This window comes from Gymnogyps californianus, chromosome 3 (genome assembly GCF_018139145.2).
Source record: "Gymnogyps californianus isolate 813 chromosome 3, ASM1813914v2, whole genome shotgun sequence".
NCBI lineage: Eukaryota > Metazoa > Chordata > Aves > Accipitriformes > Cathartidae > Gymnogyps > Gymnogyps californianus.
The window spans coordinates 112,467,257-112,490,393 of NC_059473.1; the positions used below are offsets into that span (position 1 = coordinate 112,467,257).

The 23,137-nt window shown below is 42.2% G+C and overlaps 1 protein-coding gene across 3 annotated transcripts in view; it reads left to right on the forward strand.

The window, feature by feature from the left end:
* Nucleotides 1-19,834: 19,834 nt before the first annotated feature.
* LPIN1 (lipin 1) overlaps nucleotides 19,835-23,137 on the forward strand; it is a 39,845-nt gene continuing 36,542 nt past the window's right edge. For 2 of the 3 annotated variants that reach the window (XM_050894034.1, XM_050894035.1), the window contains exons 1-3: nucleotides 19,844-20,035; nucleotides 21,369-21,464; nucleotides 22,700-23,034. In XM_050894034.1, coding sequence (XP_050749991.1) covers nucleotides 19,844-20,035; nucleotides 21,369-21,464; nucleotides 22,700-23,034 — 623 coding nt within the window. Of the gene's footprint in view, nucleotides 20,036-21,368; nucleotides 21,465-22,699; nucleotides 23,035-23,137 lie in introns of all 3 variants that reach the window. The other variant, XM_050894033.1, reaches the window with a different exon arrangement.

The window sequence follows — 23,137 nt, forward strand, 5'->3', positions numbered from 1 at the left end:
CAAGTTCAGATCAGAAGCAGACATGTACCTTGACATGACTCTGAGCTACCTGTGGGTATGACTTTGGTTTTTATTCTATTAAATAGAATTATTTTCTGTATTTTCTGACCAGGCCTTTGTCTCTTCTTGTACTAGGGCAGAGCTTGATACAAAGCACTGTCTGCTTGCCTGTTCCTAGTATTGCTTTTTAAAAAAAAATTTCCACCTGTCTGAAACAACGAGCAAGACCCTTTGCTTGTGTAATACAGAGTTCACTGGCTTGAATGGGATTATGTTGCTTTGTGTGAACCGAGCATCAGGCCTGATACTTTTCAGACTCTAAACTCACTGGGATGGGAATTCTTTTTGCGCATGATACGCTGAACACAATGTCGCTGACGTGCGAATAATAGTAAAACAAGCTTATGTTGCTTTTGTGGGCAGAAACTGCTAGGTTTGAGAGACTGTTCGTCGTATGTAGATTTGTCTGCAGTAGATAAACTGTACAGTAAACTGTAACAAGGGTAGCAGGAATGAGGCAAAGTCTCTGATGAATTCTCAGATTTGCATAACGGAATATGTAAAGCATACGGACCGCCAGGACAAAGGCTTTCTACCCCAGAACACGCTAGACCTAATGAAATGGATTCCATTGATTTCACTGAAGTAAATGATTTCCATAGACTTATGCAAAATGCTTGTTTTAAGAAACATCTCTGCCAAATTTATGGAACAGGGATAAATGGTTTTCACAGCATGCTAATTCTTGAATGCAGCCATTTTATCAAAATAACTCTGAAACATAATTTTTAAAACCAGTTCTTGTATGTATGCACAAGTGCTTGTAAGCTTTTTTCAAACTGTGAACAGAAATACATGGACACAGAGTTGACCCTCATTGGCTTTTACGTAAGGGCAGGATCTAGAGAATGATACGTAGAGCAGGCAGAGTTGATTACACATTCATTTACAGTATTTTAATACTGGACTAACTAAAATTGTTTCAACTTTCTTAGTTCAACATTGAATTAGATTTCCTTATAATGATCATCACCTCCTGAGAACCGCTCAAATACATCGTACTTTCTGGCCAGATTACATAGCCATAATAACCTCCCTTTAAGACAGGTGTTTCACTTGCAAAAACTTTTGTGCACTTTATACTTCAAGACTCTTTTATATTTCAGAGTCTTTGTTCAAATATTAATATTCGAATATTGAAACTTTCCACTAGGGTAAAACTCTAATTTTTGCTCAGCTTTCAACACAACAGAAAAAATCAGAAAAAGGAAATACTTCTTTTCAATCCACAGACTGTAGTTCCTCCATTAAATACTTCCTTTTCCACATCCAAATTGGCTGATATGCTCTTTGTCACAGCAAACCTAAGTTTAGTTTTCCAAATAATTATTTTTAGACTGATGGAGATGAAATGCTGTTTAATTGCAGTTCTAAAATAACATTCATTACTATGTTCAGGGATTGTAGTGCTATAACGCTTCTGGAGAGACTACACTCATTTCAACACCAAGAATGTTTTGAGGGAATGATTTACTACTGAGTTACCAGGGACACTTCTCCCACTCATAGAAATTTGAACACGAAACTGAAACAAAATAAAGTACTATTTTCATGATTTTGCAAAGCCGATCACATGTATTAACTATATTAGCACTCCGGATGTAGAAATCATAAAAATGAAGCCGATTCCTCAGATAATGTCACATAGATATGCATGTCCTTACAGAAGATGTAAAGAAAGATAGCAGGTACAAAACTGAAATAAATGACAATGTTCCTGCTTTAACATACCTGACTTAGAGGTACCAGTGAAAGTTTTATACAAGTCCTCAGCCTAAACCAGGAGAGTGAACTGCTTAGATAAGAGAAAGACTGCAGTAAACAACCTTATTTATTCATTAATTGCCCAGGCTTGATGCAAGCAATTAAAGAGAATTTATTGCCCTGTGACTGCATGTGCAGGATTTAATTCTGTGCCTCAGCTTGTTTCTAGGATTTCAACACAATCTTAATCATTAACTTTATAAGTAACAATATATTTTTGAGAACAAATCAGCCCACAACAGTAAGATTAAATCAGCTCTGACAGCAAGCAAGACTGAAAAGATCATTTGCTTAAGCCAGATATATTTTTAAACATTATCATTGTTCCATACAGCTCAAATTTTGCCTGAAGAAATTATTATCAAAAGCATTCAAAGGATGACTGTACTTTAAATCCACAACAAGCATAGTCCTTGGCATAAACCGTAATCACTAAAATCCCCAATAATGGAATTGCAAAGAAAATACCTCTAAGACAGGTTATCCCAAAACAGTATCTCATTTCTCCACCCAAATCACCTGATACTGAGTCTAGAGGTTAAAGATCAGAGAGATCTGAAATCCGTGCTGCCAGATTAAGGTGTCCTCACAGCTCGGCACATGAGAAGGAATGAGAAGACAGTGTGGAAAGACCTGAGGGCCAAAGCTCTTGAACAGATTTGCACCCTTATGCCTGCCTCGCTGTTACAGAAAGCCTTGCGGAGGGGAAGTGGGCGCCCTTCAGGCGGAGGCACAGGATCCACACCTGCTGCACAGGCTCAATTGGGAGAAGTGGAAAAGTGCCCTTTTAAATGATACACACAGACGTTTTAAAAAAAAATGCCCTAACCTGGTTACATTCTACCACTTCAAATATTCAAGAAAGCTGAGTGTTTGTGAGAGAAAAAAAAAAAAAAGTAGCAAGGGGTTGGATTATCTCACTTTTTTTCAGCAAAATTACTAAAATAGGGCTGAAGAGGGGAACTTTCGGGCAAAGTTTGCAGAGGCCTCCCCCATCAGTTCACTGGCTGGGGAGAAAGCAGCCAGGGTCTGCCTCTCCTCCTGACAGCCTGCTCACAATCCTCCATCTGCCTCTTTCTTGAGGGGAGATTAAAACCCTTTTCATCCAGTTTATATGACAGCCTGAACTAATGACAGTACCTGAGATATAGTGCAGAATTTTCTGACTTCAAAGCCAAGTAAACCTGCTTCTCGTAACTACAAGCAAGGGACAGAGTGCCCTTCATTCACCAGGAGCCACACAGAGAACAACCACTTTTATACCCTAGTCTGCACAGGAATGAAGCATTTTTCTGTCAAAGTGAGAAGCACCAAATATTGTTACTTTTATTATAAAACTGATTTTAGACACTTCACTCGGTGGAGTTACAGAACGAACTTCAAGCTGAGCTCTATTAGCACTTAATGCTTAGTCTACCATAAGAAAAAGCTTTATACACAATATCTCTTTATCTTCTATTATCTTAAGTTGGCTATAGCTGTTGCATCTTTGCTAGCTACAGGAAAGAGGGACTAGTTTGCATAGTAAGGAGGTAACAATACAGTGAACTAATCAAGATGTGCTACTTTACAACCCCAGAGTAATAACTTTCAGAACCTGTTTGCGAGGATAATTCAATATGGTAGGCAGTCTGATGTAGAAATTGCAGACATGAGGCTGAGAGGAAAGCAACAATCTTCTCAACAGAAGGAGCTGGTTTCCAAATATCTTTTTGTCTTCAGGATTAAGATTGCTATTTTAGTTTGCAAGAGTTGCAGGAAGAGTAAAGAAAAGATTATACCCTGGGAAGTAGAGCAGCTTTGTTTGAAGTTCTCAAAGCGTGTTTTGTACTATTTTGTTCTAAACAAATAATACTGATGATCTTGCTTTTGATTTGCTGTGCTTTGAAAACAGTATTCTGGGCAAAAGCTTTGCTAGTCATGCATAGATTTACTGGACTGATGAAAAGCAAGCTTTTGGGCTGGAAAGCATTTCAGTCCAAAACAGGACAGAGGGGTTTTCCATGGAGTTGTGTATGATCTCTAATTTCTTGTCTGTGTGTGCATTTAAACATCAGTATGTATTTCGCCTGAGCAGAGTACAGGTCTGTGTTTGAACATGCCTATGCAGGAATTCTGGGCTTTGGCTGAAGAAAGAACATGTTGATGATGTCACTGTTGTATCCACTGTAATTGCTTTGCTTTATCAGGGCTCAAGATTTCCTAAGCTTTCTAAGATATTTAGAGAGCTCAAGTGTGCTTATTTACAGATTTGGAGCTAAATTACTTTCTGATGAGATTGGACTGGTACAAGTGGACCTCCAGCAGGGCTGATATATTTAGCCTCTCTTGTTCCTAATTTAAATATTCCTACACTCTTCTGCTTTGGCCATGGTTGGATCACAGGAGTCAATAGATGCCTCTGTTTCTCAGTAGCCAAGTGTTTTGTAGCAGAGAACTGAGTTTTGACTGTGGAAAGAGCTGCTAGGATATAAAGGAAGCATTGAGGTTTTCATGGTTTTGCAAGGCTGGATGTGGATCTAGAGGAAAAAGAAAGGCTCTTTTGAGACCCTTCATCATCAAGACTTGTTATATTCTGAGAAGGAAAAAAAAACCTTGTCTGGTAGTTCGTTGGCTACAGATCCCCTTTTTGGGACTATATTTTCAGTGAAGAGGGGAAAAACAGTGTATCTGTCACAAAACCATGTCCAAAAGTACTTGGTTCAAAATCAAGTTTGGTTATGCAATGCAAGCCCTGACGGCATGAGAGCTGATAAGCGTGTTGTCATTACAGATGAGCATTTTGGTACATGACCAGTGCCTCCTGCCCTGCCTCTAATTCCAGCTGCAACGGTTCCTGGAAAATTACAGTCCCACATTTGATCATTCGACAAAATAATCCTCTCAGTTGCCCTTTTCACCTGTCACTCTCCTGCCTCATTGATGACTTAAACTTTATAGTTCTTCTGATGACACCACAGTCCTCCTGAGGATGATGTCATCTTCTCACCTCTTAACAGTGAGGCCAAAGAAGGAAGATAAGAAATGATGTCAGAATTGTATTGGCTAGCACGTGTGACTGTCAGCAGAGCATTACAATACTCGGGAACTGTGACCATATGGAAAGCAAAATCCAAAAGCTAAATTTGGCAAAGTGCAAGGAGCTCGGGCGGGGCAGACTTGACGCCTGGTGCAGGCCAGAAGCATCTGCCTCAATGTGACAGATTGAACACACTGCCAAAAGCAAGATGGTTTCTTATGGAATAAAGTCTGTCCTGTATGGCTTTATGTTGGACAAGGATGGCATTCTTTCTTTTTTCAAAGTAAGTTGTTTACTACTCAGATCTTCAAGCACCTGATACTGAAACAGTGGGAACAGTCAATCCCAGGAATGGAGACAAAGCAAAACCAGCAGGACAGAGAAAACTGGCAACAAGTTAAAGTCAAGGGGGGCCAAATGTTTTGGAAATCTCTGCAACTAAATAACATCTACTTACACTTTTTAAAAAAAGTTCTCAAATAAATCAAGCACTAAGAGGCAAATTAAATGCCAGGATTTGCACGCTACAATAACCAGCACTACTGTGCCTTCAAAGGAAGGAAAAAATGAAGTACCGGATAATTGGAATTGAAGGGAAAAGAAAAAGAAAGGGAAAAATAATGTGAACCAGACAGAGAATTCAGTAGATTATCACAGGTAACTGTAGGTACTGTATAAAAATATCTACTTATGTTAGGAGAACTATTCCTTTGTTAAGATGGTGGGACATTTAATCAGGTAATTACAGAATCAGTCCAACTATTTTCTCATGTTTACACTGGAATAAAACTAGATCAACTCTTAATTTATATTGCCTGAGCTACTCTGAGTTTAATACTAATACAGAGAATGTCAGCACCAGACTCCACAGCCATCTTTGCTTATGAGTTCATTATAAATTAAAAGCTAAAAGCTCAACTTTTCTATTTACTGAATCATTTTTACATGCACAGTGTGCATGCATTAACAATTGCAGTCATTCATAACCCAGGTACTATGTGCCTGAACACGAACTCCAGTTTTAGTGGGGGAAATGCCAGACTTACTGATAATGCATTAAATAATTAACTTCTTGGTTTGAGTTGTGATTTTTCTCTACTGGCAACATACTTGCCAGGAAAATCTAGTGTCCCACGCTAGAATTGGAAGCTTTTTTTTCTGCTCCCCTGCATCAACTTCTGTAAGGCTCTCTAGGAACATGTTCTTGAGTTTTGTTAAACTCTTCTGTGCTTGTAGACTTTTTTTTTTAACCCAGTTTTATTAATTTACAGAAGACTACACAGCTCAACTTTCTTCTTACTTGGATTTTCATAGTAACTATGAGCCCAGATCACAGGCTAGAACTCCACTGTGCCAGAACTGTACCAACACAGAGTGAAAATGTAAACTATAAGCTCTTTGGGACAGGAATCAAGAGTTAGGTAATAATGGATGGGTATAAACAGACCAGTAAAGGAGTGGAAAGAAAAACTTTCATGAGCAGGTCCTTTGAAAGTTTGTGGACAGTTTTAATTCAAACCTTGGGAAACAAACTTGTGTTGCTCAACACAATGCCTCTAGAAAGAAACTTGTCAAGGGGGAAATGTTACAGGAAGAAAATAGTAATAGTTCAGAACTGCATCACTCCTGAGTGTGTTTTGGCAACTACACCGCCAGGGACTGTTCTCTTGCAAGGGCAGAGCATGCCTCCTGACTGTACTCCCTCAGCCATCTAGTTCTGTGGGTAACTCCAGGTTACTTTTTAGGGACCGTCCCTGACCATACCATCCTCCAAACTCTGCCCTGGGCTGAGCCAAAACCACAGCCATGACCATGCCAAGCCTTGGATGGTATGAAAGATTATGTACTAGTGCTTGGTCCTCTATATAGATGTAACTGGTGAGAATAGTTATGAGCTGAAGTGCAGCACAAGACAAGTAAGGATTTCAGAATCCATTGGCAGAGGTTGTTCCAGAGAAGTAATCTGAGGAACACTGCCCTGCACCGTGGTCACACCATCAGTAAGAACAGAGCAAAAAAGCACAGAAGGGCGAAGATGGTGCCGTGCTGTTAACGGAAGATTACTGTTGCTGTGCAAGCATTTGGCACTTGCCACAGCATCTTGTGTGTATCATCATGGCTATATTTACACTGCTCCGTAGGAAGAGAAAACATGACCTCGCACATGGAACCATTAAAAATGTAGAGCATTATTCTGTGGGCTATTTTACATCAAGCAGCAGATGGTTGGACATGATAAATAACTAAACACAATACAGTACTTCCAAAGCTGAGGCCCTAGCTTCTGAAAGAAGCAGAGCAGGGTGGGTGTTGTTGCGGCTGTGGAAAGACAGTGATTTTGATTCAGTGTGTTACGATCGTGTTTTTATTTTAGTATAGTAGTGAAAGACTGTAGTGGAACAGTATGTTAGAGCAGTCCTGGAGGGCGATGGCTGGAGGATGCCACCCCCTCAGAGGGAACACAATACGGGATTGTATTCCACACAAATGTGGCGGGCAGAGCACTGGTCAGGATCCACAGCCAGCACAGACACAGCTTCTTGTATTTACGTCAGGGATGGGATTATTTACCAGCACATCTCATTGCCTACTGACTGCCCACTGACAAGGGATTAGATACGATATGCCTGGGAAACGAAACTGCAGGTATTTCTGGGCTCAGTTGCATGTTGTTTTCTCTTTGGGATTAAGTAAACACCCTTGTTTGTTGTGGCTGGGCAGAAACTGTCTTCACCGACTTTTTTGTTCTAAAACCGAGGTGAACTGTGTAACTGGGAATGGAGGAGAAGAAGCAGCAGGGGTTCGAGTCTGTGAGCGTGCACCGGGCCCCATCACGCAGCGGTTCTGTTGTAGTTGTGCGCCGTACAAAGACTAGCCAACGTGGAGACAGAGTTAACAGAACTACAGGAGGAAGATGTGCCGGAGAAAAACAGTTTAAAGGATTCCAATCGGGTGATGACCTAGAGGAGATTGCATTGAGATTGTTTTACAGTATAACTGAAAAGTTAACAGAAAACAGACATCTTAAGTGCTAATTACTCAATGAGGAACTCTTCCCAGGCTTCAGCTGCGTCTACATTTTGGAGACTAGAACATGTAGCTGCACAAAATCCAGCTCTGAAAAACCTGTTTTCAAGCCAAAAATTAGCAGGCTCTTCTTCAACTAATGAACTTTGATCCTTTTTTTGTGCATATTCTTTGTCCTCTTTTTTCCGGTGTTAGTTTCCTGCTCATTTGTTTTGCACTTCTTAGCACTGCCCTCTTCTGCCTTCTGTAAACAGACTTGAAAAAGCCTGGAAGATTCCTCTATCAGTTAATTTTTATCATGGACGTCCACTTCCCTATTTAGTTGCGTAAGGCACTCAGTGTAAAAGGAGGTTGCAATATGGTTTAAATGGAAGGGAACCACTATCTGGTGGAAAAACTTTATTTCATTGCATTTATTTACGGCTATAAAGCATATGATACTGAATGAAGTGCTTCCTACGGCCATGAGTGTGGTGCGCTGGGAACCCTAGCTTCAATGGGTGCCTTTCAAGGACCTGCCCACCAGTCTGGGTCGAAAAATGATTCCCTTTTCCGCTCTCTGGTTTTCCCACCTACAAACCTGAATAAAGATGCCTTCTTTGTTAAACATTTTTGACATCGACTGAAATGAGCTGGTAAAAAAAGAAGGTATCTTTCTGTGATTATCATTTCAAGCTTGAAGTAATGGTTTAAATAAACAAAAATACTACCCCGAGCTGCCGAAGCTCCCCGCCGGCCGAGACACAGCAGCGGGCGGCGAAATTCCCCCCGCCGGTCTCCGGGGACACCCATGAGAGGCGCCGCAGCCCCGCGGGGGCGAGCGGGACGGCGGCCGCCCGCCCCCCGGCCGCGGGATCACCTCAGCGCGCCGCCTCCCCGCGCTGACTCAGCGCCGCCACGCCGCAAGGCCGCGGCGACCAACGGCCGCTGCGCGCGGCGGCCAACCGCCGCTCCGCCCCCGCGGCCGTTACGCGATCACCCGGCTATCGACCCCGGTGATGCGGGGGCGGCGGCGCTGCCCGGCCCCCCCGGCGCTCGGTAGGCTGGGGCCGGCCTGCCCGCGGGGAGCTGCAGCGCCCCGCTCTGCCCGCGGTCCGGTTCACCGCCGCCGTGCCCCGGCGGGAGGCGGGTCGGGCAGAGGCAGCTCCAGCGCCGGCCCGGGGCGCTCTCCCCCCCGCCCTCTGGCCCCGCCCCGCCGCGCCTTCCGCGGGCGCTGCGGTCCCTCCTCCGGGGCGGCACCGCCGGGCAGCCGGGTGCGTCCCCGTCGCCGCGGCGGGCGGCGCGCACAAAGGCGGCGGTGGCGGCGAGCGGAGCCTGAGGGAGGCGGCGGGCGGCGGAGGTGGGTGCCGGGGCTCGGGGCGGCCGCTGCGGGGAGAGGGAGGAAGGCAGCACTGCTCCCCGGCGCTGAGCTGGGCCGGGAAGGCCAGGCTGGCCCCGCCGAGCGTTGGAGCCACTGGAGGCAGCGGGTCCCTCCGGCCTGGGCATCCCGCCGGCTTGCCCGCAGCACCTGCTTTTTCCTTGCCGAGGAGTCTGGCTTTTGGGAGTGACAGCAAGCAGCGGAGCTGTTGGGTTCATCTGGGGTTGACAGTGCTTTGTGTACGGGGTTAGAGGGAAAGGGGAAATCTGATGCTTTCCTGGTTTATCTTGAGAGGGAGGTACCCGGCGCTGGGCAGCTGCGGGGAGGTGTCGGTTTGGGGGCCCTGCTCCTGCCGAGCTGTGTGAGCTTGTGAAGTCCGGTGCCCCTCTATGCGCTGCTTCCCCTTTTACGTTAGAGATGATATTTTGCCTCCCTTTGGCCGGCAACTGCTGGTACTAATGCAGCAATTTGCATCACTGCTTTGCTAATACTTTCCCTGAGATGGAATAATGAAAGCGGTAACAGGCCAGAGGGATTTAATGGCATAGCAGAGCCTGGCTGGCAGTAGTGCAATTGCTACGTAAGAAACTAAACTTTCAGGTATTTTGGGTTTCTTTTATGTGATTTCCCCCCACCCCCCCCGCACTGCACCCCGAAGAGCTATTAGTTTTTCTATTGATTCCTGTATCTCCTCTACCTTCAAGAAGAGAAAGTAAAAGAGAATGTATCTGGTGGAGAGCGGGGAGGAGACAAAACTGTGCAATATTTTTGTTATTTCTTGTCAAAAAGAGGAATTATGTGGAGGCCTGTACTAGTAACAGGATCTCAGCATTGATGTTGCAGACTAACTAGCAGATCATTTTTTCTTTCACATGTGTCATGGTTTAACCCCAGCCAGCAACTAAGCACCACACAGCTGCTTACCCCTTCCCCCTCCCAGTGGGATGGGGAGGAGGATCGGGGGAAGAAAAAAGTAAAACTCATGGGTTGAGATAAGAGCAGTTTAATAACTAAAGTAAAATAAAATATAATACTAACTAGTAATAATAAAATAATGGAAACAAATACTGGCAAATGTTTAGTGTACATAGATAAGGTTTTGCTGTCATCAGTGTACCCAGTTAGAAGATGGATGTACTCCTGTTACAGTAAAATGAGCCTAATTCCATGAAGAGAAGCGGAGAAAAAGTAGGGAGACAGTGAAGGAGATAAGATGGGAAAGACTCAACGTAATTATGTTATGATTTTAGACATAAAGCCATGAAAATAGCTTCTAATGGTTTTGGATACTTTGTGCTTTTTTGATAGCTCTAATTCACTAATGTGGAATATAGACTACCTGATAATATTTACTTACCTGACTCAGCGTGGTCTGTTTGTAAGGGAGTTGGGCAAGTTTTAGTCTTTGGCCCTTTTGCATACCTAAGGATGTGCAGGTGCACATATTTGTTTGTTTATGAGCACACATACAGCAATCATCAAAAACAGTTGAAATACAGTAAGAGCTTACTTTAAACTCTGAAAATGCAGAAAATGTAAAGTTATAGCCTAAGAAACAAATTTGTTTTCCAGTCCCACTGAAAGAAAGGGTGCCAGGTCACATGAGGTATCAGCATAGAGTAGAGCTACTGCTGTGCTTCCACCCTGATTTATGTTCCTCCTCTGACATCAGAACAGTAGCACAGGGCAGCACAGTACATGATCTACCATATATTCTCCAGTTATTTCAAAAGTTCTCAGTTTCAGGCATCAGTTTCTACTTCTCAAATTGTTGTAAAGTTTGATCCTATTTATGCAGCGTCAGTCCAGAGGGGTGTCAGCCCTTGTGTACGTTCCCTCAAAGTGTGTCCATGAGGAGGGAAGCACTGTACAGTTCTGAAGCTGAGGCACAGAGAGATCAAGGGAAATGTGGAACGTCTCTCAGGAGGTCTCTGGGAAAGGAGGAGACAAGTCTTGAGATATGATTTCAAGATTGCCTGAAATGCCAAAAGAGGGGTCCCTGGGTAGCCACCACCGACTCTTTCTCAGCTTCTCTCTTTAGTTGATACTAGCAATTGTATGGGTATGTGGTGAGTCAGATCATCTCATTGATCCAGCTGGAAATTATTTTTGTATGGCTTTAGTGGTGTTAGTTTTCAGTGCTGACACTAGGGCAAGATTTTGGAGAGCTGGGAATGTATGGTTGGGAGGTTGGTGTGGGGACCATGGTTGTACACTTCAACCGGCCATGAAATAATTCTCTTGGACTCTTGAGTGCCAGCCCTGACTGTGGGACTATAGGCCAGTCCTTCCTTTGTTTGAAAATGAGGATTCATTACAGGCAAGTTTTGAGTCTTCAATTTGAATTTTTTATTTCAGCTGCTCTCAAGAAAATATTCTGTCCTTTATGGGGACTTTGTGAAGTATTGGACCAAGTAATGTTTCAACTATTTGAAAGATAGTACAATACCAGAACCAAGTGAAAAGTCATCTCATAGTCAAAGTCCATATCTGTGAGCGAGTGGGTTCTGGGAGGGACTGACAGCTTGGAAGATAAGTTTGACATTTGATCCATTTGACACTCTGGCCATTATAAGAAGTCACATTTTTTGGCACTGGCCTTGGCTAACTTGGAATAGGAGTCAAGCAGTTCCCAGTAGAATTACACGCAGAATAATCCCAACCCTAAAATATTTCTGGAGATTTGGCTGGCAGGAAGCAAAATGTTCTTACTCTGGTGTAGAGGCAGCCACATGCTGCATGTTGCTTTCTGATTTGGGATGTACAAGTGAATTGCACCTGTCTCCTGATTGACCAGATGTATTGTCAAATCACCTGCAGGAATGTGGTCTGTCCCAGGCCACTGTGACTATGGGGAAGTCTGGAAAACATGCGCACATAATCAGGTTTGGACAGAGTTTGCCCTCCTGTTTACAGAACAACCAGAATCACACTGCTTAGCAGAGTGCTCTGGAGTTCTCCCTCCACAACTTGTCCAAATCAGGGTCATGGCTGCTTATGGCTCCTTTCCAGGTCATGTGTCCAGGTTTCCTTTCCCAGGAAAAAAAGAATATGCAAGGAGAGTGCTTGTCTATGTCTCACTGATGAGCTTGGCATGCTGCAGTTGAGATATAGCCACAAGGATAGACCCTGCTTGAAACCAATGGGAGTTAAACACCCTCTAAGATCTAAGCCTTAGTAACTTGCCCAAGACTGTGTGGGAATCTTGTAGGAAAGTAGGGACCTAAACTGAGGTTTCCTAAAGTCCTGTGCAGTGCCTTCACTGTTCCTCTAGAGAAAGTAAATCCAGGCTCTGTTTTTGCTCTGAGAAACGCACACCTTTGGGGTTCTGGCTGGGAATTTGCTCAAAAAAGTGGGACGGAATTCATGACAGTGACCTTGGGTTGGGTTGATGTAGGAGCTAACAAATAGTTAAGAAAAAGGCTTTCGAAAATTCTTAATGATTTTCATTTTCCAACCTGAAATGAGTTAAACTATTAAGAGGTTTGAATGTGATGGTCACTCAGCATTAGTGACTTTACAATGTGTTGACCATTTACTAATAAACAGAAGTACCTCTTTTAAAAATAATAGAATGATAGCTATTATGAGCTTTTGTAGGTAAGAAGTCATCATTACTGTGGTTGTTCTACAGACGTGAACGGCTAAGCTTAATTTTGAAAAAAATCCATCTAGGGAATCTTCATCTGAAATATTTCCTTCTCTCCCCTACATTTTTATCATAAATCTTTTTTAGAACATAACCTCTGATACCGTTTTTCATGGTAAAGAATATGTCAATAGTGAAATTAATTGCTGTAGAGGGAGTTGGTGTTCGATACTGCGAATAAAACTGAATTGCTTCAGAGTCAAGAAAACAAATGTTTGATATGTAATAAAAGCGTGGCAGTAAGCACTTACCTAGGAGTCTTTGAAATATTGTCATTTACTTTTTTGTAAATGAGGAATAATTCTTTTGAAGGGGCCACAGTCTGATTCCTAAATATCGTCCAGTCTCTGTCAAGCTTTACATCTTCAAAACAGAAGTCAAGGGCAGATCAGGGGACTAGATGGATCAGGTTTGTAAAATTGTCATAGTTTCAGTGTCAGCAGCAGGGCTGCAGTGATTTATTTTAACTGAACACTGGCCCATCAATTTCTGGCTCCCTTTCACCATTTCACAAGTTGTATGGAGAAGTTCTTAGGAAATTCAATTTGTTTTGTGCTTATTGTCCTGTTTTTGACTGGATTAGGGTTAATTTCTTTCCTAGTAGCTGGTATAGTGCTGTGGTTTGGATTTAGGATGAGAATAATGTTGATAACACACTGATGTTTTAGTTGTTGCTGAGCAGTGTTTACACTAAGTCAAGGACTTTTCAGCTTCTCACACCACCCCACAAGCGAGTAGGCTGGAGGGGCACAAGAAGCTGGGAGGAGACACAGCCAGGACAGTGACCCAAACTGACCAAAGAGATATTCCATGCCATATGATGTCATGCTCAGTATATAAACTAGGGGGAAAGCTGGCTGGAGGCAGGTGCTCGGGAACTGGCTGGGCATCGGTTTGCGGGTGGTGAGCAATTGTTTTTCTTTGTGCTAAGCATTTTTTTTGTGTTATGTTTACCATTGCTGCAAATCTTCCTCTCATGGCCTACAAAACCAGTGCACAGTCATAACTGTAGAACCTGAGAAAAGGGGCTGAAAGGGACCTAAATCTTACATCCTTGCTAGTGAACGAAACAGTGCCGAAGTCCGTTCTTGGTGGCCAGACCAGCTAGCACCATCTGTTCACATCTATTCTATAAAGGTCTCTTAACCATTAGAAGAAGGTGATTATTTCTAAACTGGCCATGGGAGTAGTCCCCAGTCCATCTTATCTCATTAGCTGTGCCTGGGAATTGTTCAGAGTGCTTGTTGGCCTGTGCGTAAAATGTACCAGAAGCAGATTTTGTAATTTAAATAGATGCAGTATAGATGACCAAATTGTAATGGTCAGGTCTGTGATGTGATATGGTTTGGTTTACTCCTTTGGATGCAGGCTGTATTGGGTTTGCGTGGCAAGGTTTTGGTAGCGGGGGGGCTGCAGGGGTGGCTTCTGTGAGAAGATGCCAGAAGCTTCCCCTCTGTCTGATAGAGCCAAAGCCAGCCAGCTCCAAGATGGACCCGCCACTGGCCATCAGCGATGGTGGTAGCACCTCTGGGATAACATGTTTAAGGGGAAAAAGTTGCTGCACAGCAGCAATTGCAGCTGGAGAGAGGAGTGAGAAGATGTGAGAGGAACAACTCTGCAGACACCAAGGTCAGTGAAGAAGGAGGGGGAGGAGATGCTCCAGGCGCCGGAGCAGAGATTCCCCTGCAGCCCGTGGGGAAGACCATGGTGAGGCAGGCTGTCCCCCTGCAGCCCGTGGAGGTCCACGGTGGAGCAGATATCCACCTGCAGCCCGTGGAGGACCCCACACCGGAGCAGGTGGATGTGCCCGAAGCAGGCTGTGACCCCGTGGGAAGCCTGCACTGGAGCAGGCTCCTGGCAGGACCTGTGGAGAGAGGAGCCCACGCTGGAGCAGGTTTGCTGGCAGGACTTGTGACCCCGTGGGGGACCCACGCTGGAGCAGTCTGTTCCTGAAGGACTGCACCCCGTGGGTGGGACCCATGCTGGAGCAGATTGTGAAGAACTGTAGCGCATGGGAAGGACTCACGTTGGAGAAGTTCGTGAAGGACTGTCTCCTGTGGGAGGGACCCCACGCTGGAGCAGGGGAAGAGTGTGAGGAGTCCTCCCCATGAGGAGGAAAGAGCGTCAGAAACAATGTGTGATGAACTGACCACAACCCCCATTCCCCATCCCACTGTGCTGCTGTGGGGGAGGAGGTAGAGAAAATGGGGAGTAAAGTCAAGCCCGGGAAGAAGGGAGGGGTGGGGGGAAGGTGTTTTTAAGATTTGGTTTTATTTCTCATTATCCTACTCTGATTTGACTGGTAATAAATTAATTTTTTTTCCCCCCAAGTTGAGTCTGTTTTGCCCGTGACGGTAGTTGCTGAGTGATCTCCCTGTCCTTATCTCGACCCGCGAGCCTTTCATTATATTTTCTCTCCCCTGTCCAGCTGAGGAGGGGAGTGATAGAGCGGCTTTGGTGGGCACCTGGCGTCCAGCAAGGGTCAACCCACCACAAGGCACAGTGACAATCTCTGTCCCAAAGATTACAATTGCCTGTTCCTAAACCAGTCCCAACAGGTGTTTGTCCTGCTCTTCAAAATTTTCTGTACTGGAGATTGCGTATCTTCCAGAGGAGGTGTGTTCCAGTTTTTAATTACCCTTACAGCATGCTACCTAAATCATGGGTTTTTTTTTCCAAAACCTGTCCATCTTTAGAGCATGTTGAATAGCACTTGTATCCCTAAGTAATTTGGACGTGTGTAGATATCTAACCTGTTATTCATTGTGTTGTGGCACCTGAGGAGACACTGCGTCTTGCAAAAGGAAAAAAGGCCTTTAGTTCCTATAACTTTCAGTATTTTATTTTACAAAATACGGTAAAGAAAGATGCAATGGTATGGGGAAGAGCTGGGCTGTAAAAAACAGGCCATGAAGGGTACAACTACTAGCTTTTTCAGCAGAATTAGGACATAGTCTGGTGTACGTGTATGAAAGAAATGGATTATGTAGATGATCATTTGATCTTGCTGTGGCATCCAGTAGAGCGGGACTTTAAAGAATTAGCTTTGTTAGGTCAATCTTTGCTAAATCAGTTAATAAGGGAACACCTAGCTATTTATTTTTCACTTATTTTTCCACGAGACGATCGATTCTGAAAAATGACTACTGTCTTTAACAATCAAAAGAGTTGGAAATTTTCTGACCCTCCTGGCAGGTGATGCTGGTTAAATTGACATTAAAAATTATACTAGAAAATACTTTTAATTTCATAATAGATGCATAATGTAGACCTCTGGAGTGTTTCCTGGCAAAGAACAAAACTCAAGCCGTTTGAAAATCCTGACAGAAGCAGTACAGACTGTTCTCACTTGCTGCAAGCTTAGATCAAAAGGATTCTGAATTTTCCCAGCAGCAAAAAATATTCTATGCTATGTCCACTAGCATTGCATGAGAACAGGAGTTCTACTAAATTCAGTATAATTAACAGGCAGACACTGGGGGTTTAACCCATGACGTAAACTCATGTTTATTGCTGAAGTTGCTGCTGCCTGGTTAGTAAGTGAAAGACTTCTTGGAGTGGCCAGAGTAAAATGTTGCTCCAAAACCACATGCAGTTTCTCTGGGATTTGAGGAATGTTGGTTTCCTGGAGTACTGACTTTGGACTGACTTTAGATTCGGAGTATAAACTTACAAACCTCAGACCAAACAATCTGAGCTTTGGTTGGCGTGTATAAAAGTTAGGATAAAGGGCCTACATCCATCAGAGTCCAATTTCTGAACTCTCCCCCATTTTAACTACAGGATCTTTTGTTCCCAATGTTTGAAATATAAAACCATTTTTGTCTGGTTTCCTGAGGAAGTGGGGTTTATGTGATTAGTCTCCCAGTCTGTCTTTTAATTCCGCAGTGATTTTGTTGCACAGGCCAGGTTCAGCCCAGCTTGAAAAGAGTCCATCACCAGCTGACAGTTTGAATGTGGCACTTTCTTTTTAAGGGATAAAAAATTCACTGTATGGAAGCAAGCTGTGCTGTGCCAGTTGGCCTCAGAGCTTGAGGATGGTGTCTAACTTTTTTAATTCACGAGTATAAAAATAATCTCTGTGTCCTAAGACAGGGCAGGCAGTGCAGCTAAGATTTTTTGTGAACAAGAATAGTTGCAAAATTCTCAATCCAGGAGTTTAGGAGACCTGCTGGTGTAACTTATTAAGAGGATGTGTGAGTCCTCATATTTGGATTGTTTTCCCATAACTCTCCCGAACAGTGGGGTGTATGTACTGTCCCAGCGACTCCTTCGCCACCATGGAAGTTGTGGCTGTTTTGCACCTAGAAATTTTGTTGCTTCAGCAGACCAAGCATTAGCTAGGGTGAACTACAACATATAATTTTGAGTCTAATTGTAGCCATCTTTAAATTTAATCTTAGCTCAATAAGAAATGTGCTTTTTATTGTGCTTTAGGTTAGAAAAATCCCCAGTAGAAGCTGAAGTATTTTTCCAAAGCAAAGGGATAATTTTAAAAGTTTGCTTACATCTGTCACCCTGGAGGCTCACTTCTGAACTTAGGTCTGTGCCTGTGTGGTGCCAGCTTTTTAAAGAGTTCAGATGATGGCCACCAAGATAATTAGGGGGCTAAGAGCTTATGACTTAAAAGGAGAGGCTGGGAGAGCTAGTTTTGTTCAGTCTTCAGGGTATTCAGTTACCTGTTGGGGGTATAGAGGAAACAGAGCCAGAATCTTAGAGGTGCACAGCGATAGGACAAGAGGCGATGGGCGCAAGTTGCAACAAGGGAAATTCAGATTAGATATTGGGAAGAAAATCTTCGCTGTGAGGACAGGCAAACATCGGAGCAGGAGTGCAGGGAGGCTGAGAAATCTCCATCCTTGAAGACATTGAGAACTCAATGGGACCAAGGTCGTGGGCAACCTGGTCCAAGTTGGCCCTCCTTGGGGCAGACTTTTGGACCAGGCGACCTCTAGAGGTCCGTTCCAACCTGTTGTTCTGTGACACAGCATAGGCTGCGGCATGAGTTCCAAGTGCAGTTCCCTATGAAACAGCTTACCACTAGATTTGCATTCAGGAAGGCGTGTTTCTGATGTATAGTAGGAGCCTAGAAGTGCTAATACCGGTTGAGTGCTGGAGAACTGAATGTAATTGCACTTTCTGCCATGAAGTTTTCATGTGTTGACTTTTCTGTAGGTGGCACTTTCTAGATGCCTGAACTGAGGGCTGTGCAGCAATGCTTCTCCAAACAGTATTTAGGGATTGTTCTTTCATTAGTTAACATCTTGTATACCAAATACTTCAAAAAGGTCTGTTTGGTTTCCAAAGTTGGTGCCTAGTTTTAATCTTAATCATTTTGTGATTCAGCTCCCCAGTTGTCAGATGGGGACACCATCATTGCTTTTCAGGGGAAATGTAGTGATTACTATCGTAAAGCCCAAAAGAACATAAATAATTCTTCCTTCAGACCATAGTTTGTGTCCTGATACCCATGTATTGCAATAGAAACAGAGAAGAAAGTAAAGCTTCAGTCCGTCCTATGTGGAGGGACTTTTGGAAAAAACCCACAAGTGATCATTAATTAATTAGAACAGCTATGCGTGAAGAGACCAGCCTTAAGTATAGCATTTCCTAACTTTCCATTTTTTTACTGTAATGCTTTCACTGTATTCTTTTAATAGTTTTTTGTTTCTAAGAGTAAATCACAGTTAAAAATTGAAGCTATTTTTACAGCATTTCGCACTTACATCTTTTTGTTGTTTATGAAAGAACACGGCTGAAAGAGTCTCTGTTGTAGCAGATGATGCTGGTTAACACATGCGGCGCAGCTCAGTGCAGTGACTGTCTGTCAGACTCTGAGCTCAGTTCTGTTCTTATATCACCATCAATGGGAGTTTTAGCATTGCCTACCCTGCAAATGTCTCTTATTGATGTCCAGGTGATATAGTACAGCCTAGCAAAGAACTTGTATGTGGGGCATGTGCTTTATACTGAGTGCACAAGGACTTTGCTGAAATCAGTATCTTAGAATCTGCAAGAGGTGTTGGAAAAACAATAGACATTGGAAGTCCTTAAAATCTGTACTGTTCAGGAAGGTATCTGCTTAAATTCATCCATATTTTGAGAGCCCTTAAAAGACTTTTTGAACTTTTAAGTATGTCTAAATATGCATGCTGTCCCATCTAGGGCACTAAGTGTATTAACGGATCATAAACAGGATGTGCATTAACAGAGTAGCAGCAGGAAACTAAATGCTAAATACTAAATAAATCCAGGAGCAGGGGAAATAAAGCCAATCACTTCAACCATCAACACACGGCTAATTTTTAATAAACCTGCTGATACTAAAAGGCTGTTTTAAAACAAGAATGGTAAAGTTGCATTAGCACTCTAAAGTTGAGACACTCTGGATTGAAGGTTGCTTCTCAAACCTTAATACGTACCTATTGTGTGTATGCATTATAATAATCTTTTAATGCGATAGATCTCTGTAAAGTGGGAAAATAGTCTTTGACTTCAGTGGAGTGGAAAATTAGATCTGCGTAAAACCATTCAGTTGCCCTGCCCTTAAAAGCCTGTAGAAATACATGAGAAAAGTATATTTGGTGTTGAGGGCACAATAAATGATAGGAGGAGATGTTATTTTGGAAGTAATGCTTTTCTCTTCAGAGATAATTGGAGACATTTATGAGCTGCAGAGTCTAAAAGTCTGACAGTGGTTTTGAATGCAACTGGTTTTATGAAATTTTGGAAGCTGTTACAATTCTCTGACTTACAAGATCTCTTTTGCTTTTGTCTTTTAATAGCTCTCTACAAACACGTCAGCTGTAAATAAATTAGGTGGGAAATCCTGATTCTCTGTGAAGTTGTTAATTTGTGAAACAGGAGAATACCCCACTGCTGGAATCTCCATCTCTCAAATGTCTCTAAATACAAAGCAGGGATCAAAATCTTATTTGTTCTATCTTTTGCCTTTCAGGTCCAAACCATGAATTACGTGGGACAGTTAGCAGGGCAAGTGTTTGTAACTGTGAAGGAGCTCTATAAGGGACTAAACCCAGCCACATTGTCGGGATGTATAGATATAATTGTTGTACGTCAGCCAGATGGAAATCTTCAGTGTTCCCCTTTCCACGTACGCTTTGGGAAAATGGGAGTTCTGCGTTCTAGGGAGAAAGTGGTAAGAAAATAGGCAGTTTTGATATGTTCTGTTTGTGGGTTAACTCTAATGGCATGAAAGTTACTGAATGTTCCGTGGTATGCTAGTCAAGGTTTTCTTTAGACACTCTTTATAAAGTGCCCAAATTGAGGCAAGGTTCAATTAAAATGGTTGTTACTGATTCTTGCATTTCACAGCATAATTTGTAAGACATCGACTAGAATAAAAAAAAACAAGCCGTGACATTTGTAACATTTATTTTCAATAAAGCAAAATTTTGAATGTGCTAATTTGAGCCTATACTAGATTTCATTAGTGACTGTGTATTAAGACCCCTTTGTTTAACATGTTCAATGATAGTTACAGAAAGGGAGGTAATAATGAAGTAATATTTTCAGATAACAGAATGTTGAGGTTAATTGAAGCTAGAAAAAGCAGTGAGGACCTTGAGATAAATGTAACCAGGCTGAATGACCTGACAATGTGATACCAGATGCGAATTTGCCAGTGAGTAATGCACAACAGATTATTTCAGGAAATAATTTGTAACTACGTACAGTCTAGGTTCTAATGTAGCTATAATTGTTCAGCAGAAAGATCCTAACGTCATCATGGACATTGCTCAATTCTTACATAAATCACAAAGGAATTCCAATATTTAGGATGGGTAAAAGTTGAAAATGTTACCGTGCCAATAGTATACTGTGTCCTGAAATATAACATAAATGTAGGCTTGTCCAAGTCTCCAAAAAAACCCCAGTGAAAATGGAGTTGGTGGCAAGAACGGTTATAGGCAAAGAGAGAGATGCTCCTGAGAAGAAATGGAAATAGTTGGGGCTGTATAGCAATGAGATGAATGTGCGGAAGAAATAGACACATTAATTGTGTCAAGAACGTAAAATAATTTTTCTTATTTGTGCTTCTCATAGTGTAAAGAGAAGTCTGTTTAATGAATTTGAAAGACAGCATATTAAGAATTTGCATGTGGAAGTACTTCTTGCACGATTCAAAATTAGGCTGTGAATTAAAAGAGCAAAAAGATTTGTGTGGTGAGTGAAGCATTCAGAATTACATTTAAAAAGATTCAGGACTTTATATAATGGCTATAAACCTTCCTCAGTAGAAGAGCAAGACAACAATGAGCTGAACGAGTTAGAAAAACATTTTGACAATTGATGGCCTTGTGAAGGGGTGAGGAGAGAAACAGAGAAGTTCACTATTTTATGTTTGTTATAAGGTTTCCTACACTTCCCTGAGAAGCATTTGCCCAGTGACAGCAGTAGGATAGCTGAACAGGATCTGTGTACCTAAAATAACTTTCTTTTCATATAAGAGTATATTTATTGTCTTCCAGGTTGACATAGAAATTAATGGAGAGGCTGTAGATTTGCACATGAAACTAGGAGACAATGGAGAGGCCTTTTTTGTGCAGGAGATGGATAATGATCAGGTAAGAGTCAAAACTAATTTTAATTTGTTAAAAATTCAATGCCTGCCCTTCAGAGTCAGTTTTGAGTTCAGGAATTTAATTGAAAAATGTACCTTTACCCATTTTATAGTTTTGAAAGTTTCTGGACAATTTTCTGCTATGGAAATTCAATACTATACAGTTACTTCGTTTTTTGAATTGCTGAGATTTGGAAAAATCTAAAGAAGGTAATTGCGTAACTGAAAAATAAATCATAGTTTATGTGCATGCCAGTGCGTGAAGAGAAATAACATTGTACGGAGTTCACATGCTCCGAAGATGTGTACAATGGAGGTTGATATATCCATGGACCTATTTTTTGCAGAAATCTTTACTTTGAACACATGCATTTAGCAAACTGCCAGTAAAAGTGCACATGCCCTGTAAACATCTGTGCACGCAGTAATTCTGGTACTCACCAAAGACGTGATCTTGCAACTATTATTCATGTGGAATTATATTTAATAATATATAAGTTATGGTCACACTAATTTTGAATAGTCCACACGTAATGTAACATAAGAAAAGCTTTTTACAGGCATTTCTCTTCAGATATCCCCAATAATTTTTGTCACTGTCCAGAGTGGGATGAATTTTCAAATTCTTATATTGAGTACGATATTACTAGTGTCAGGTGAGAGCTGTGTGCATGTGCAGTATTCATCTCTATATCTTTATGTTTAAATCTTCTGATCTTTATATTTAAATCTTCTGTGTGGTAACAGTTATTTGGTGACTGAAAATTGCTAGAAATACTTCCATGAGTGTCTAGAGATGTGTATATATATATATGATTGAATAAGAGGATGTTTGTGTGATGTAATTATAAACCGCTGACTTATCTGACTACTATCTGTCATCTAAGTTGTGAAGGAGAATTGGATTTCACAAAATGTTTAGGCTGTAAACTAGGATTTTGTTTCTGCTCTGTATCTAGCATCAGGTGGATAGAGACTCGTGCCATAACCTGGCCAATATTAGATGCTCAGAGGATCCTCTTTATTAAGAGTATTGTTCCTGGCTTGTCTAAGGAGATGCAGCTATGGAACAATTTCCATATGCTGTAGGATCATACTGAGCATCCAGATACCTAATCTTTGTTACTTTTCTGAGGAATAAATTACTTAGATTTTGGCAATTGTGCATAGATTTTAGAACCAGATTTATGACTGATGGAGGAACTAATGTGTTGCATGGTTTGAATTTTTCTTTCTCAGGAGGTAATTCCTTATCATCTCTCCACATCTCCCATTCTGTCTGAGGGAGCTGCTTTAATGGAAGCTCAGCTGAAGAGGAACTCCATAGACAGGATAAGAAACCTGGACACCAGTGCATCCTCACAAGTACCACCTCAAGCCCATGGATCCCAGCCTTCTCCTGAAACATCTCCAGTCTGTAGCTCTGTGAAAAAAAGGAGGAAAAAGAGGAGGAAGTCTACCCATAAAATAGACAGCTTAAAAAGAGAAGACAATGGAGACACATCAGAAGATGAAGACATGTTTCCTATAGAGATTAGCTCAGAGGAAGAAAAAGAACCATTGGACAATTCAAGGTATCACGGTGGAATTGAGATATGTAATGGAAACCTACTGCTGGGTTAATGTTCCGTTCCATACCTTCTAACAGTAATTTCTATCTAAGTCAGTACACATGGC